The sequence below is a fragment of the Bacillus rossius genome, chromosome 1 (genome assembly GCF_032445375.1).
Source record: "Bacillus rossius redtenbacheri isolate Brsri chromosome 1, Brsri_v3, whole genome shotgun sequence".
Lineage (NCBI taxonomy): Eukaryota > Metazoa > Arthropoda > Insecta > Phasmatodea > Bacillidae > Bacillus > Bacillus rossius.
Window position 1 is genome coordinate 117,130,724 of NC_086330.1, and position 18,858 is coordinate 117,149,581.

Genomic DNA, 18,858 nt, shown 5'->3' on the forward strand with positions numbered 1-18,858 from the left:
GCATGTTGTGTGTATAGTTTTGTTTTGTTGTCTTGTATTTTGTATTGTTTTGTTCTGTCTGTATGTATCTGTGTTGTTTGTATCGTGCCTACCACCCAAGGCCATAAGCTGTAGGTAGGCATGCAAAAAATATTAAATCAATAAATAAATAAATAAAAAATAATTTGTAATAAGCATGTCTAACTATTGGGAACAATAAAAATAAATCGGCAAGGATTTGAGTGTTTGAAAAACGTACCATGTCGTAATGTAACAATGAGTTACTAATAACAGATGCAAGATAAAAACTAAAATAATTTTTTTCAAATTTATTTAGTATGTACAACTATTTTGGTACAAACTTCAAACTAAATAAATTACATTCATTGAATTTAATATATTAAACAATTATATTTTTGTGATAAGAGTTACGTCTCAATATAAAATGACTATCAATTCCATGATTTGAGTTGCTTTATGGCATAACAACCTGCATTCCGGTGTTATATGGTGTATTGACGTGCGTTGCAATGTTATCTTGGTTTTTACATTGCAATTGATATACACAATCTTGTCCCTAGTGATGTGATTTGCAGCACATGAGGTGTTTGAACAGTTGTGACAGAATTTTGCACGCCAACATCATGCTTGCATTGAGGTTGGTGGCCGTCAACTAGAGCAGCTGTTAGGAGGCACATAATGACATGGTACCTCTAGTTTGTCAATGCTATGGTACTTTACAATAATACTGTAACTACTGTAGCAACCAAATATAAATAATAGTTGTACTGGTTGGCTGTAAATTAACTAGACACGTTTAGTTTCATACCGAATCATGTTGTCTTCACAAACCCATGGTTCCTATCACACCTTTACTGATAAAAACTCTATACTGCCAAACCATGAAAAAAAAAAAAATAGTTGTTAAGCTTAACTTACAATATTTTTCCTACATGGATTTAAAATGCCTAACAACAGTTCACTCTTCACAAATCAAAAAATACTACTGTTCTAGATTGCTTTAAAACATTTAACCTGGGTGTCCATATTAATCCGTACTAAAATTTCCCCTACTTTTTCCCTGACCAAACTTACAAATTTTCCTAATTTTTTTTGTAAATAATTTATCTCTTTTGCATTTTTCTGAAAAAAAAAAAAAAAAAATCCAGCCTCCACCACTTCCATAGCTGGCCTTGCACCACTTTATAGTGTTTATGACTATACACTAACACAACATCTGCAAAAAATGATTTCACACTTTGAGTGGATGCAGACTGTAGCATGACATTTCCCCTCAAATTGCTATACTGGGAAATTTCCATTTTCCAGGATTTCATGTAAATTTCCCAACTTTCCCTGAACAACTATAACTTCCCTGACTATGAGAATGTGGACACCCTGGTTACTAACCTGATGGGAAATGGGTGTGATAGGTAACAGTATTGACAAGAGTTCACAAAATGGCAAGGGTCTGAATGCATTTGCATTTACTAGCTACAAGCAGACTTCAAGGTCGACAAGAGAGGATACTTACTACAAAAATTAGATTGATTTTTCGATTAACTTGCTAAAAAATTTTCATGGGCAATCAGGGGTGGTAAGTTACAGGATTAACTTTTAGGAAGGGCACCGGAAGTCTGAATACCTCCTCCCCAATAAAATTGGGGGGAATATCTAGATACTAATAACTGAGTCAAGTTATTTTTAGTTATACATCCATCTTTGATAAGATTTAATATAAAAAACGCCCAAAATTTACATCAGAAGTATTTTTATCCGAGGCATATTTTTCCCTTCTGGGGGAGGGGCACTTGCTCCTGTGCCTCTCTCTCAACCCACCTCTGTACACAATTGAAAATTAAATTTTTCATTATTTTAATGCCAAAATTTGTGTGGCAACATTGTCACACTTGCATAGTTAAACTCTAATTAAACATTTAATTTACACTAGATACCTATTTTATTTTACAATGACTGAAAAACATTTTAAATATTTGAAGATTGTAGCATTCAGATATTAATTATATAAAAATGATTGTTTTCATACTAACCCAATGTATGATGTAAGGCCTGCCATTAATAAGTCGTCAAACCTTGGAAATAGTTTGACTAATTTTCTTGTGCCTGATTATTACGGTATGTAGCCTTACAATGACTAAGAATTTCATGCTAATCATATAAGAAATCCTTGAAACAAGCATTTATTACATCAATTTGCAAATTATAAAGACTGTTTGCAGTTTTAGAGCTCATTTAAATTTAATATTCTCACTTTGAAGTGATAATGTACAGAAAAATATGAGAGCTTGTCAACTAACATTTTTTCCTATGGCAAGTAAAACTCCTTTACTATGGTACTATTTGTGAAATTTCAATAAACCTAAAAATACTACAGATGGAAGTTTATCCATATTTGATTTATGTGCAAGAGACACGTAGATGCTGAAAATGCATTAACCATCTCCAATTCCCATCATATATAACAGGTGTGGCTACCCTTAATTGGCAAATATTTGCCTTTTGTCAGACAATTCAAAGAACTTATCATTAGAAATTTTTTTATATTCCAAATAATTTTTTTTTAGTACTATCTGAAATAAAATTCTTAAACTATCTTCAGTTTGAATTGAAAGTAAATGTATTAGGATAAAGTATGTTTGTATATATGAATATACATTTTTTTTTGTGCTCTCTGTAAGGTTTTTCATATCTTGGCAAGGGCCAAGGACTTTAAAGTATATAATACATATTATACATACAAACAAATAATTAAGTATCACTTTCTTTTCTAGCATGATACACAATATGATTGATTTCCAATTCTCTCTCATATTAAACATTAATGGCTCTACTGTATGGTTCCAGCATATTTGCAGCTTGTATTTGGCTGGCTGCTGTTTTTCAAGAGCAGAGGGGAACAAGAGCATCAAGCTAAAGCGAGAGGTGATAGGAGCACGTCACGTACTTTATCTCGTCAACCCTGCAGCTGTCATGGTTCCCAGCAAAGCCCATCGGCACTTTAATTGAGGTGCACGCAACGAGAACAGAAGGGGCACGACAGGAGCACGATAGATGGCAAATTAATACTTTAACGACAGACTGCTGGGGAACTAGGAAAAAATGGCTGAATAATCAACTACACCTTCTGTGCTGGGGTGGTAGCAACAAGAATAAAAATAGTGGTTTTGTATCACAGCTCTATAGAGATACGTGTGAGATACGGGCTTATCTTCGCGGTGTGTTTCATTTCCCTCAGCTCCAGCTTGGTTCAGTAGTGAGCGGACTTCCAAGGAGAACAAGATGACTACTACAAAAATTTGGGCTTGCATAGTAGCTCAAGTTTTGAGAAAAAAAAGTCGATTGTAACAACAATTTGCAACGTTCAACATTTACAATACACACGTAAGAGATACTGAAATAGTCATAAGTATTTCATGAACGTGATGATAAAAATTTGAGAGGAAAGCAGGACAGTAAAATATTTTACCTAATACTGTTGTAACTTGAATTTATTTTGGAAGAAGAATTAATTTTTTATTGCTTTAAGCAGTTCAGATGATTGCCAAGAAACATATAATCTACAATTATTGTTATTCCATATTTTTAGCACACAGATGTTTTAAAGCTTAAGGTTAGCCATTTGGTCTTGGAGCAGACAGACTAATGACTGGACTGAGTGTTTAATATTAATGCTTCAACTATAAAGCATTCCTGTTAATCTCAATCTGTGAGATTTTATTTATGATAGTCACCAATTGCATAAAATTCAACTAAAAATTGGCTTGACAGGTATTTACCATATTTTCGAAAAAAAATTTTTTGGCAGAACTAAAACAATTGGCAGAAATTCAGAAGTGTTTAGTTAAGTTTAGTTGGGATACACTATAGCAACATACATGAAGGCTTATGCTTCATCATCATTGTAAGAATGGTAGCAGGGGCAAAGGAACATTTTAGAAATGATACGGGAGAAACATATTGTCACAATGAATCCCAAAATAGATAATTAGGGCCCTCAGAAAAATTTATAATTTTGAGATAGCAATTTTTTTTTTGTAAATAGTATTAGGCCTATATCCCGGAAAAGACTTGAGTATTTGAAAAATGTTTAATATTTGTGAATAATATTATATAATATTTTATTTGACATTAAATAGATACAGCAAATGTAAATTTTTTTACAAAAATAAAAAAATTAGACAAAAATAGTGCAACATTAATGAAGCCTATAAGATTTATTAAAAAAATTGGTTTTGTATTCTGAAAAAAATTACATAAAATTTTTTATATTTTAAAACATATTTTTTATAATTAAAACTACTCTATTTTTTTACATAACAGTTGGAATCAATTGGACACACAACATATTTTTCAAACACAAAATTTTAATGGAAGAAAAAAATGCATTGCCAGGTTTTTTGTTTTCATGCATTTTACACCATGCTATCTATAATGGTTTCATACATATTTCTCTCTTTTTTATTTTACTGTATTTTTCATCAACTTTTCTTGAACTCCTGTGAAGTGTGAAAAACTTAGTACCGTAGATTTTATTTAATTAGAACAATATTCTACAGTCATGAATAATTTGATATTCTATTCCAAACTCAATATTTGAATTAAAAATAATATTCACAGAAGCCTAACTGTTCGCAACAGGGAATTTTATTTGTATATAAAAAGATTTTTTTCGTTTAGTTGTGAAATTTTGAAAATAGAAGAACTGAACATGCCACAACGCCTTAAACAATATTTTTTTTTGTATTTATTTTGATTGCCATTTTATATCCCAAAACAATGCTTTGCTGTAGTTATAAATTGTATTGTATTGTATGTGATTGAGTAAAGGCCTATTTATTTCAATACTATAATGGTTTAAGTCGAACCAAGTTGATCTACTCAAGTGAGGAAACAGGTTTAGCCAAACAGTCTCTAAGGGTCCCATCTGATTAGCCATAAATACACCATGCAGATCCTTAACCAATAGTTGATTAAACAAGAACTTTCTTTTATTGACTGCTGATGTCATATGCTTGGGAGCATGCAAGATGGAAAAAAAAAATTTATGCTTTCAGCCAAACAGTTAATTTTAGCTGGCCCATTATGGATTTAACAAAAAAAAAAAAAAAAAAAAATCAGTTACAAGAACTGAAAATGCTGACTGACCTAGGCATGCACCAAACAATTTATTTTATCTTAACATAAAGAAGAATCAATTAAAAAATAATAATTTTAGTGATCTCCAACCAAAATTCATTGACACATTACTTCTAGTAGCATAAAAGTCGCTGGTGGGGAGAGAGAAACATTACATTTCAGTTGATTTCAGATGTTTTACCACCCAATACACACAAATGAGTTTTCAACAAGCTTAAAACAAACACCAAATTATTTTATTCTGTATGGATGGTTATTATATTGTTTTCCTTTAACTACTGTCAAGACAATGTAAAACAAAAACCACATTTTTGATAAAACATATAAGCATATAGTCAAAGAAGGTACATAAAAAATTGTACACAATTTTAACTTATAAATAATTTACACAGTTATAATGATGATCAACTAGCTGTACACATTTATATGTACATATAATATTACACACAGTACTGTATATTGTTTGTGTTTTAGGATACAGTAATATATTATCCATGACAATGTATACATTTAATCTTATATCATTTTACAAACTAGAAGCATCTGATGAACCAACCGACATACAGAATGATGGATAACTGAGGAATGGATAACGGACAAAATAGCCCTGTACGGTTGAAACTGAAATGCAAATTGTCGCACTTCTAACTCCCTCCGCGGGTGTAACTTTCCCCTAGTACTATGGCTTGGGAGCGAGTAGTAGGCGGCCTGTCTTTTGTGCTGCCCCGCCAAGGGTTTTCTGCCTGAGCGTGCCTTGTATACTGTCCTTGCTCCTAGCCAGAGGGGGGTGTAGGGCGAGCAGTTGCAGGCAGGCACACCATTAAGTTTTTATTCTGTAAGTCTTTTTTCTGTACTCATTAGGATTTAGAGATTTCTTATGTCACTTTTACTTGCATACATCACCTTTTATAATACTCTATTTCATGTTTCTACTAAATTTTTTACTAGTGTATTGATTTACCATTCAACTGTCATTTACGTAAAATATTTGATGAATCCAAAAGTTTCATAAATAGCTTGTGGGCCATGAGTTATCTACCCTTGGTTTAACAGTTTCTTAGTGAAAAATGTTTTGTTAGCTTGAGTAGCCCTAATGTACATCAGTTTGGTATGTTGCAAACAAAAATGAAGCAAGTACACACTTAGATAATACTGCACTGTATGTTACACCAGCAACGATTTCTCTACATCGTTTCCCAGAATCTTCAGGCAACAGCTGCAGCAACATTTGTGTTTAGTATCAACTAAATGCACACTTCTTGCACATATTAAGTCGATCTCCGACTATCACTTTAAGCCATATGTCATCAAAAAATGACCACTATGTACAGTGGTACTCCTGCTTTGGTCAAGAACCTATTCCTTTGCATATATGTATAGTTACGTTACAGTAGAACAGTGGATTAACTGTGACTTTGATCACTTCGGTATAGTGAATATTTGGAATAGCATGAGGTTTTGGGAAGAACTGAAACTTCCAAAAACTTGTCCACACTGTCTCGCTGCACTGCGTGACTCAGTGTGTCACTTGTGCACGGTCCCAGCAAACACCACACACTCCCTGTACAGTAGTCACAATTGTGCATGCTGATTGAAGCAATCATTTGTGGGTTTTAATTTTGTTTGCATGTTCTGATAAGGTGGGAGCAGGCCAATGAACTGTACGGTGCCAGAGACGGTCCTCGAGTGCGAGGACCACCTGGGCCGAGCGCTCTGGGTGGCCCTGGACGTTCTCCTGATGCTGGCCATCCTGGCGGGCAACGTGCCCACCGTGTACGCCATGGCGTGCTGCCGTCACCTCTCCATGCTCATCTCCAACCAGTTCGTGGCGAGCCTCGCCGTGTCGGACCTGCTGGTGGGGCTCAGCCTGCCCTACCACACGGCCTTCTACCTGTGCGCGCGCCTGGGCACGCACCCTGTCGCTTGCTTGCTGCGCTTCGTGCTGCTGCTGCTCAGCTGCTGTGCGTCCATCTGCAGCCTCATTGGCATCACCGTCGACCGCTACATCTCCATCGTCTACCCCCTCCACTACAACTGTTGGATCACCGAGAAGTGAGCTCACTTTCTGTTCAGTAACAACAGGCTACCCCCTCCACTAATAAACAACGTAGTTTTTTTTTTTTCTCCAAAAATTATTTCAAGACTTTTTAACTACGGATATTATAGTATTGTGGTGGTAATAGTACATGAGCATCACCACTGTTACAAAAAGTTAGTATTTTCTAGGGTTTTTCTGCTACAGATACTGGTATTGTATATCGGCGGCCAAAATTCAGCTCTTGGCCGATCACAAGGCATCGACAAAGGTATCTGTGGTATTGGAAATAAAAATGCCTGAACAGATTTGTTTTTCAAATTGCTTTGTTCGCTTTTTGTTGATTGTGGCAGACCACAGCCTCTATGCAGCCAGGTCAAGGCAAATCTTAATAATCATTAAATGTCTACTGGTTAGATATGAGAAATCAAGAGAATGGTTATCAAACAAATACATGATATACAGTGTTTTAATGAGCTTGCTTTATTTTTGATTTTTTATTTCAGATTTAATAATAAAATTATGATATTCGCTAACAAATTTTAAATAAAATATGTTTTAACTACAGTTACAAAGTGTGGCTAGTAATAATAAATGTTGGTTTTAGTATCAGGTATCATAACAGCCATAGTTTATGTATATTAAGTACGTATTTATCTTAAGACCAACTTAGTCTTAGATTCCTTAAAGAATAATTATGAAAATAAGAATAGTAACCTGTAATTAATTTAATAATATAAGATGCAAAATATATATTAATGTGAAAAAACTAACTGAAGAAATATGTTTTGCTATGATTGGCATAAATTAATAGCAAATATATTAATAGATATGCAAGCTGAATGCTAAGGAGTAACAATTCTAAAGCTCTTCAATTTTTTTAAATTAGTTTGTTCTATCAACAATGTTTTGATATAAATCTAATATCTACCCCTCGAAGGCATATGACATTATGTCAGAAAAACCATATTTTTCATGAGAGCATTTAAAGTATTTAAAAGAGTACCTTACTTAGTCACTCAACTATTTTCTACACAAAATACGTGAATTTTTGACATATCACAGATCTTTAGTTTTGTTTGCCATTAGAACGAACATTAAACAATGGTTAAAAGTGCATTCTGCCCAAAAGTGGACATGGTGTGTTATGCCTCTGAGGTACAGATATATGAATCAGTATGAACAGGTATGCATTTCATTCCTCTATCAGGGTAGTCGGCACAATCGTGGCAGTGGGATGGCTTGTTGCTCTCATCATAGCTACTGTGCCCACGTACTGGAACAACTGGAAGGACAATACTGCCTGTGAAATGGACAAAGTGCTACCTTGGCAGTATGTCCTATTCATTATCACTCCAGCATTTCTACTTGTCTGGGTTGCCATGGTCTTCATCTACTGGCGAATATGGAGGGAAGCAGCCCGCCAGGCAAGAAACATCAGCCAAGTTAGCATCTGTCACTCTGGCTCACGTGACAAGAAATCCATTCAGGTACAAGCAGAACTTTACATGTACAAACTTAGCTTGTAAAGTCATATTTACTGCCATGAAATATTATACTGTTGATTACATGTAGGACAGACAGTAACATCAGTACATAAAGTTGTAAAAGTTGTAAAAGGACTGTGTCTGTAATTTCCTTAGTTTTTGAACAATTATCTATGAGTGGTTTATATCATCAAACCAGGCAGAAATATCAGATGTTTCAAAAATATTATTGTTTGCCTCCAAATGGGAGTTACTAATTAATTAAAGAATGGATGCAGAATTTTTTTTAGATAGAATTTATTTGTTTAAATTTGATAGTTATTTTAAGGTAATGGTTAAAGTAAATCACTTTAAAGTTAAACATTGATTTGTAAAATAATTTGTTTTGATTAAAAATCCTTTCTTTAATTTCTAAAACATTAATTTAACTAACTAAACATAGTTACATAGTTAGTATGTTTAACAATCATAGATAATGTGCAGCAAAAATTTTAATGAATATTTATTTTGATTTTTCATATAGTTAAAAACTTTACTGTGTAAAAAAAGAGTCTAACTGTTTTAAAACTAGCAGATTAATGCACTCAATGTTCATGACTGAAATTTTAAATTTTTTTTTTTAATTTCTTGGAAAATGAAATTATATTAATAAGTATGCTACATCGTTAGAAAGTCTGAAATTTGTTCTTTTTAGTCACTTGTTACCAAATACAAATGAGAATGGCCTGCGATTGTATGTAATGCGAGCGAACATATTTAAGATAAGGGAAGTTCCTGCCCTCACAGAGTACGAGTGCCAACTCACAAGACTATAAAGTGCACGAGAATTTTCCTGAAAGTGTTAATTTGTTTTAATTTTGCAAGAGACACAAGACAAATATTAAAATTTTTCTTATGATACTGTGAGCAGCTATATGAAAAAAAAGTATGCTGCTGTGTGTGCGAGAATGCACCTGTTGACAACAGGTACAAGAGCTAGTTATGAATTTATCATACAATCAGTAATCAAACCTCAGTCCATAAAAATAATTTAAAATAATTAGTGGCCAATCATTTTAACCATAGCACTTTCAACCCGATGCCCAATCTTGAGCTACTCTTTTTAATCCATTGTCGACTTGAAAAGGTGTAAACCTTGTAATATTTGAACTGAATTGTAAACAGTCAAGGGCATTGACTGAATTAAACTCGTTCATTGATGTGTTAGTGTTGATTTCTTTGTTCTCTGAGTCACATACTGCACTATTGTTTTGTCTTGTTATTCAACAGTAACTACATCCTGTTTATGCCTTCGTCTTGATAAGATTGCGTGTTATTCACCACCTAAGGTGGAAAGCAAAACTGGAATTGTCAAGTTGGGTTCGTTTCCAGCAGTTGACGCGTAGAAATACCAAGTCGTTGTTATGGATCGCTACTCAATCCGATGCCAACAATCAATTCACAAAAATCAATTACATACACTGTTGTTGTTAAAAACCACAATTGACTATCAATATTTCTCAAAGCACTTGTTGCCTTTGTTCCAGGTTGTAATGATGGTAATGGTGAGCTTCTCGATATGTTGGTTGCCTTTTTTTATTGCCTCGTGCGTCCAAGTGATGGGAGTCAAGACCCAAGCATCGACCATCGTCTACAAGTTCGCTTTCTCACTGGGGATTGCAAACTCATTCATGAACCCAATGATCTATGCGTGGAAGAACCCAGGATTCAAACACGTCTTCATGCAACTGCTCTGCTGTCAGAAAATATTTTGGAAGACTTCTCCAAAGATTATGCAACAAACTCAGTGTCCAAGTATTTCCCTACAATTACCTATCAGAATGCAACAACCATGTGTTTTGCCATAATATAAATATTAACTTTGAGTCATACATACTACAAAAACTTTGTGACATGTGCATTTATATTTATGAATCACAATAAAGTATATAACTGAAATATATTTTTATTAAATCTTACCCTAACAAGTACACTAAATATTTATTACATGTGTGAAAGAAAAAAAAAAAAAAGGGAAAATGGTAGAATTAAAGAAAGTATGCAAAAAAATTTCCAAAGTGACTGATTACCCACAAAATTTTGAAATTCAATAGTTTTTAAATTCTAATTTTCTCCAGTTTCTTAGATGACTGCATACTTCACTTAACCAAAAGCTGTTTTACAGAACAGCCCAATCCTTCTTACATTTTTTCTACAAGAAGTGGTTTTCCTTTAACTTTTAAATACCATAGCTGACGAAAAATTTATTTATTGTCAAATCATAAATTACAACAGAAACTACACAGAATATGTATTTAAGATATTTTAGTATTACTAAGAAACTACTTATGAGGACACAATAAGGTGGTCTTAGTAATATGTAAAATTACACTAAGGCTAGGTATAATTTCATTTTACATTAAAGTTTAATGCTTATGAATGATGATTTTTATGATATAATATGTTTTACATAAATAAAATAATTTTTCATAATACACACTTTATTTGATTCAATGTAATGAAATTTTTTTTTCAATTCAGTTCAGTTATATTTTTATCACATATTTCAAAATAATAACCTCAGTATAAGATTTAAATACTCAAAAAATTTTCATTTCATTATGTTTATGAAAATATTGACTCCGTATGAAACTTTTTGAGGTAATCTGGCACACACAGAGCAAAACCATAGTCTTCTCACCACCAAAGAGGTTCTCCCCTCAGTCGTTTATCAATGTTGGCTTTGTCTACATCAGAACATACTTTACAGTATATTGTGAGGTTTTTTTTTTTTTCGATTGCAACATTTTTTTTCCAGAAAATGCTGAGCAGAGATTCACTTCATAGATAAGGATGGTGATGATTGAACTTCTGTGTCGTAGCACCATACAAAGCCAGCTGGTTATGAAGAGCTTTCAAGAAGCTTTCCAAACTATTTTTGTTGCCATCAGCCCTAGATTTTTGAACAAAATTAAAGAATTTATGATGGACATCAAAAAGAGGCAGAGAAAAAAAATCTTTTTCCACTATTTTAATGATTTTTTTTAAAGTGATAGTAATTGAGTAATTAACGTGACCAACGCTAGTTTTGTTTATATTGTAGTAAAGTACAATATCTGGTTTAGTTTTAGTATCTACCTCTTATGTTGACTTCACTGCATGAGGCTTTGTGTTTTGTGGGGTAGCAGTACACATCACATGTGTCCTTCCACTTTACAGTTAACAAAGGACCACATCTGCAAAAAATTATTTCACCTCTTGAGAGTTCTTTGCATTTTTGTGCAGTTGGCAAGCCTTTGTGGTTTTTTTTTTTTTGTACCGTACCCACGGCCAGGGTCTCTTTATCCCACAACTGACAGAATAATGATGGACTTGTATAAAATCTGTCCATGTAAATTGTTTGTGGCTTGCCAAAATGATGACACAATTTTGAACACGACTCTCAATAGATATTTCCACACTTCCAGCAACACCAGCATATACCTCACAATTTAGGACATATCCTGCGGAAGTATAAACATCCTCCAAAAGGAGACATTCCTTCACCAATAGTCAGGATCTCTGACAGATAAAAACAACCTTTACATTGACTGATAAAATGATTGAAAAATGGCCTGACTTTATGAAGAGGATCATGATTTTCTTGTCTTGGTACTTTAGTCGCATTTGCATTCATGTGTAGCATGATGCATGAATAATATAGATCGGAATCTGTCTCTACTAAGGAGACGGCCAGGAAATGGAGTGTGCATTATGTTGTCATTACACCAATAATGCTATCTTGCAATTCTTGACTAGGCACATGTGAGGTACTGCAAAGAAGTCACAAAGTTCTTGAAATTTGACAGTAGTCCAGCACTGCCAGATTAAAATTAGCTTCAATTTTTTTTGCCAGTTTCATTTTGTCAATCATGGCACCTGTGTATCGATAAGTATCAGTCTTTACATTTTTCATGACGTCTGTGCCGAAAAAGAGGCAAGTTCATCGGAAGTTTCATCAATGTCAATGAGAATCAGAACTGCAGATTTCAGCTTCTGAACCAGAAAATGTATAAAATTCTCCCTGTTCATAAAATTTGTCACTCTTGCACAATCTTTTCACCAATTCCACCACAACAAAAACCTGGTAATTCCCCTGGCGCGATACAGTACGTACGAAACCGATTCACACGCTAAACAGTTGACACGGTCAGGGGTATTGTTAATGAGACGTACGAGTTTACTGGGCGCCACTGTGTCAAGGGGCACGGACCCGGCGGAGACTCTCGCCTCAGGGCGTGGCGTCGCCCGTGTGAGGACGTGACTCGACCCCCTTGCTGCAGTTCTCCGCGACACCTGGACCGGGCACGATCTCAGCGCCGGGCACGCTCTGATGATTAGATGGGTGGGTTCTTAGGGCGTCCCACACGCCAGACGTCGAGGAGGCAAACACGTGATCAGGCACTCAGACAACACGCACGTGGTAGAACTGAGCTGACTGTCACAGGCGATTGTCCACACGTTTATTTACGAATCCAACATATACAAGATAACTAAAATAAACACTCCGCGGTACGTCTGGTTTACGTCGAGTTCAGCTCCCTCTCACAGCGATGACGAAGAAGAACTGCCGGGAAAAATATGACCGCCAGGTAGCCTCAACAAAAGCCTCTCGCGCCATCTTTTCGAGGTCCGTGGCGCTCTATCCCCACACTACACACGCGGCGAGAGGTTTGAATGCCGTGGCTGGAGGGGAAGGTGGGAGGTTAATGAAGTATTGGGCTCGGAGGCATTGCCCCGGACGATGTCACAGTACAGCAAATGGCATTTAGTGGCAACCAATAAAACTACAACTGTGGAAAGTGTGTATAACAACATGACAACCCAAGATCTTTTTCAGCTAGAGCGAACAGATATCAGTCCATAAAAATGTCTGCTCAAGTTAGACTCTAGTGCTGTCCATTGTATTAAAATACTATGCTCGAGCTGGGCTTGAGCGTGGACCCAAATGTGTTAAAGAAAATATCACAAATCATGTAATTAATGTTAAAATGTTTCTCAATGTGCTTCAAAATTTAGACTTATTAAAAAGGAGAACTTATTAAAAGAGTAAAATTGTATAAATTTGAAGGTCAAGTACCAAATTTTTATAACTTATTATGCAGGAATTTTCTTCAGAGTATTACTGTACGTAATTCATTAAGAATTGATATGGATGGTTTAAAGTGTTAGAATTAGAAGATTAACATACTTTTAGAAGCTTACAAGTGAGTAGACAGTAAATATACATTTACAGGTTTTCTAGACCATTGTAATGGAGTTATGTTGCAATTATTGTAAAAATGTGCTGTTCTGTAACAAAAATTGCCATTTTTGATTGTTTAGCATTCTATTAATAATACTTATTTTTAATAAAATAACTTACTCAGAAGTTGACATAAAAAATTGGATATTAATTGTAACACACAGATTTTTGAGACATTGTGACAGCAAAATCTTTAGAAAATTTATTTGAATTAGACTAGCTTATAAACTATTTTTAAGCATTTACTGGATCACAAAAAGCATATAGCGACAGACAAAATGAAGAAGAAAATTTAAAGCTCTTACCTCAATACCAGTGATGCCAAGGGCACATCTAATGTTTGGTGTCATACGGAAGGGTACTTTTTCAGGCACACGCAGTGTTTTTCCTTTTTCAAAACACACATTGTAGTCTATATGAACCACCTGCAGTGAAATAAAGAAAATTATTAGTATCTCTAGTGTAATTTTAATGCACATAAAACAAGCTGAATTTGTTTTGGAACATAAATTAGATGCCCTCTGCCAAATGAAAAAAAATATGTATTGTTAAGTAACTTACAGAATATTTGTTTCATTTATTTTGTTTTTCTTGCTAAAAATCTAATTCAAGTTTCCATATTTTTGGTTAAAATTCATAAATTTCACAAAATATTCTTAACTAATGTCTGTGTAAGTTATAATAAGCTGAGCAAAGTTACTTCAAATATATATAATTTTAACATACAGTGAAACTCTATTAAGACTTTTCCAAGGGACTATCTTCAAAAATGTCTTACATGGAAAAACTTCTTAGATGGAAAAAGGAGGTTTTTCTCCTTCATAGTTTGTTAAAAGAATACATATATGAATAAACTAGCTGCAATACCCGGCGTTGCCCGAGCTGAACACATGGTGTAATTAGTAATTGTCTTCTTAATTTGAATGTCAAATGTGAAAATTAATTTATATCACTTTCAGATCCCGACAGACGTTGTTCTGCCAGTTTAGTTATTTACCTGGTCTGTATGTAATTTAGACTTTATAAAGCAATATAGAAAAAAGCTGAAAAATAAGAGATTATTAATACTGAAAAGATTCCATTATCTAGCTAATGTTCGGCCTGCATTGCAATGCCTCATTCAGTTTTGTTTTGTAATATGTTTCAAGTAGTTCCACATATACAAATCATCTATCCATCTCTCTATACATATTTATCTCTATCTACATCTCACTATCTCTATATCTTCTATAGATAAGTCTCTATATAGCTCTATACATCTCTTTATCTAACCCATTTCATTCTCTATACTTCACTCTATCTCAACTTATCTCTCCGTCTCTATCTCACTATATATATATATATATATATATATATATATATATATATATATATATATATATATATCAGTCTATCTCTGTCTCTCTTTTATATTTAAATAAATTGTGTCATGCGTGCACACTTATACAACAAAAACAGACAAAGTGCCGCTATATAAAATGAAATTAACACATTTTTTGACACAATTCGTGCTCCAACTATTGAAAAATATTTATACCGTCTCAGTAACCTTCATGGGCATGTGCATAACAAATCACCAAAATTTCATCGCAATCGGATGAATGGTATAGGAACGCATACGGCACAAACAAACAAAAATTAAAGACATGACAAACACATCAAATGATGGTGCGTTTAAAATTCAAGGAAACTCTATCTATTGTAAAGATTCCTGAAAGAGAATTTATACATTGTCCACACATTCTAATTTTCAATTTCGCATAAATTTAAAATAATTAACCAACTACAAAAACCGTAACCCAATCGCGAGACGTAAGGTAATGTAGCATGTTTGTACTATTGTTTTAGTACAAGCTAACCATGAAAGAGTGTGGTTTTAACCATCTAACTAATCAGACATTATGCCAAACAGAGCGTTCTACATTTCCACGTGTGTAACACAGGTGGTGGAATAGATAAAGGCAGTAATTATTGAAAATGTTTTGAAAGATAATTATTTACATATCTAGAAATTTTGTATTTCTTTCAATTAAGTAAGTAAACTGTAATTTTTTTGTCACTTAAAAAAAATTGTTTTATTCAGAAAACAAAGTTTTTGGGCAACTTCTCACATGGGAAAAAATAACAAACATAGTACACCAATCCCTCGCATAGCACGTCTTCAATTAATGCGAATTCAGTTAGCACGATGTAAATTTTACTGCCCTAGTCTCGAATAGCACGTCTGTAAATTTCAGTTAGCACGAAATCGCCACAGGCTAAAAAAAATCTCGGAAACGACGCGACGTCAGGTATGGAATTCGAGGGGGGAAGAGTGGTTTGGAATGCGAGAGTAAAGAGATGCGCACGCAGATAAACAAACACCGGGCCGTACTGTCGATGCCCGGCCGCAGACCAGGCCGTACCGTTGATGCCCGGCTGCAGACCAGGCCGTACCGTTGATGCCCGGCCGCAAACCAGGCCGTGATGAATTGCGCAGCTGCAGTTGGAATAATGGCAGAACAGAAACCAAAGCAGATGAAATTGGACACGTTTTTTTTAAAAAAAAGCAAGATGATAGTGTTAATTTCACCCCAGAAAATATTTAACTAACTTTTATGTTTTGTATATGTACATATTGTACATATTTTAATGTTATGTTTGTGCTCTAGGGAAAATCTAAATCTGTTTATCTGTTAACTGATTTGTTTACATAGCCGCTTTTATAAGAGGTGTGCATAACAAATTAAATGTTTACATATGGCTGTGTGTTTTAAAGTTATATAAAACCGGTTCTTAATTTCATAAAAGTGTTTTAATTTTGTTAAGTTTTAAACGTAATAACAAAGGATCCAGCTGCTTGCAACAGCAGGGAGACAGACGCACGCGCGTGTTGAAGGTCACGCCTGGGCGGGCAAGCCAACCTGCTGACTGACGGTAAATATGTTACCACTTATCTCCCGTTACACTGTGCCATGTTTTCTTTATCTAACGTATTCGGTGGTAGGCTTAAAAAGATAAATGATATGACATATGCATTTTCAAGTATTATTCTACGCATTTATATTATGTAAAGATTACTTCCCTACACATCTTGGAACACATTAAATAATTTAGCCTTATATTTATGGGGACTAATGCTTCAGAATACGCGATTTCGATTAACACAAACATTTTTAGGAACGAATTAGTCGTGCTAAGTGATGGATTGGTGTATAGAAAAATTGGGAGGACAGAAATATTTTACCTTACTAAACTGTAAATTGTACTGTGAGGGAATGTGTTAGTGTATTTATTATTTGGATGCACCGTTGTTTGAGACGTTAGGGAAAAGATATACCAGAACAGGGGTGCTAGAATCAGCAGTTCAGTCCCGTGATATTGACTTATAATTATAACAATTTAATTTTGACAATTAAGTCATACATGATCAAGACACAACATGTAGAATATTGCTGGCACAATAATACAGCAGAAATTACTGTTATTTTTCATGGATTTAAGGATTTATTGACAAATAGATGTTCGCTGCCTTATCAGCACTGAATCATCTTTGGGTCCAAAGATGTAAATCAAGTTGATGATGCACTATCTTCAAAACTTTGAGCTGATGCATCCTATACTATAAAATCCCCTAAGATGCAAATATACAAATCCTATAATTATTTATATGATTTTGATGTGTCAATTACAAAAACTTTCAAATGCACATTTCTCACTGATAACCAGTGCTATTATTAGTAATTTAAATACATACATAAAAATAAGCAGAATTAAGCATAAACTTTAAAACATTCATTATTTCACAACTGTAGGAATATCCATCCTTTTTTTTATTTGTTGTAGTGTAGTAAATATATATTTCTCATTGTCATATTTTTAATTTGACAAGTTTGATTTCTACAGATAGTCTGCCTGTATATTTGAATGACTACATGGTGGTTCTGTGTGTTTAGCTAGGTAATGGTAGATAAGACTAATTTGAAAACTTTATTGTTCATCATTAGTTAACTTTGATCAAAACTACACTATCCTTGTTTTATTAAGGCTCAAGCATAAATGAATCCCATTTTAACATAAATCATCCTGAGTAAACATTATGTAGTTTCATTAACAGTCATATCTACACACAATCACAGTTAGTTAATAATTAATCAGAATTTATATATATAATATTTCACTCTTATTATATTTAATATTTATACTACATTAAACAGAACTTGGAATATTTTTGTAAATAGTTTAATGCTATTATATGCACAGACTTACTCTTTAGCATAATTAAAATATTTAAAACAACTGTCTATGAAACTGTGTGAATCAATGCATAGATATTTATAATTGTGTTCCATCATTAATAGATTTGCCTTGACCAACTTGATCCAAAATTCAGTAATTTTGAATGATCCAGGTGGAAATATTCCTCAACAGTTATCACTAGAGGGCTGCAGGGCAAGCATGGTTCTCTTTTCCACCCGTCATAAGAAGGACGCGTCATTGGTATGATGCTTCACCACTAAAAGCAAGAATGAATCAAAAGTCGTCATTTGTTAAGAAGTTGTCGGTATGACATGCCTGCTGTATGTATGACGTTCATTTAACCCTGTCATACAGATGACAATATGTCTTAACTTTCATTTAATACTGGAAATAATTATCTCAAATGTGTAAAAATAAAACATTTTCATTAAATTTATGGTTTTGCCTCAATCCTATGTATTCAGAAAAGGTATAGATGTGATATACGATGTCTATAAAAAAGGTTATGTTGGTCTCTGAACGAACTTCGAAACTACCGTATTTAATCACATAATGTCCACCATCTCATAATGTATGCACATTTCTTTTAAATACTTGAAATGGAATTTTTAAAAATCTGCATAAAGTCCGCACCAGACAAAACAACCTTGGCCACCCCTGAAAGGCACAGTAATGGGATGGAAAGTTACCGACGCTGT

General features: G+C 34.0%; 2 protein-coding genes across 3 annotated transcripts in view; one reads left to right on the forward strand and one right to left on the reverse strand.

Moving 5' to 3' along the window:
* Positions 1-18,858, reverse strand: part of LOC134542984 (serine/threonine-protein kinase SMG1) — a 322,401-nt gene that overhangs the window by 100,088 nt on the left and 203,455 nt on the right. For both annotated transcript variants that reach the window (XM_063387640.1, XM_063387630.1), the window contains exon 34: positions 14,227-14,346. In XM_063387640.1, the coding sequence (XP_063243710.1) occupies positions 14,227-14,346 (120 nt within the window). The remainder of the gene's footprint in view (positions 1-14,226; positions 14,347-18,858) is intronic.
* Positions 3,252-10,596, forward strand: LOC134542993 (histamine H2 receptor-like). The gene is made up of 4 exons (XM_063387651.1): positions 3,252-3,381; positions 6,777-7,188; positions 8,382-8,661; positions 10,185-10,596. The coding sequence occupies exons 2-4, from the start codon at positions 6,791-6,793 to the stop codon at positions 10,503-10,505; spliced, it is 999 nt and encodes a 332-aa protein (XP_063243721.1). The 5' UTR covers positions 3,252-3,381; positions 6,777-6,790; the 3' UTR covers positions 10,506-10,596.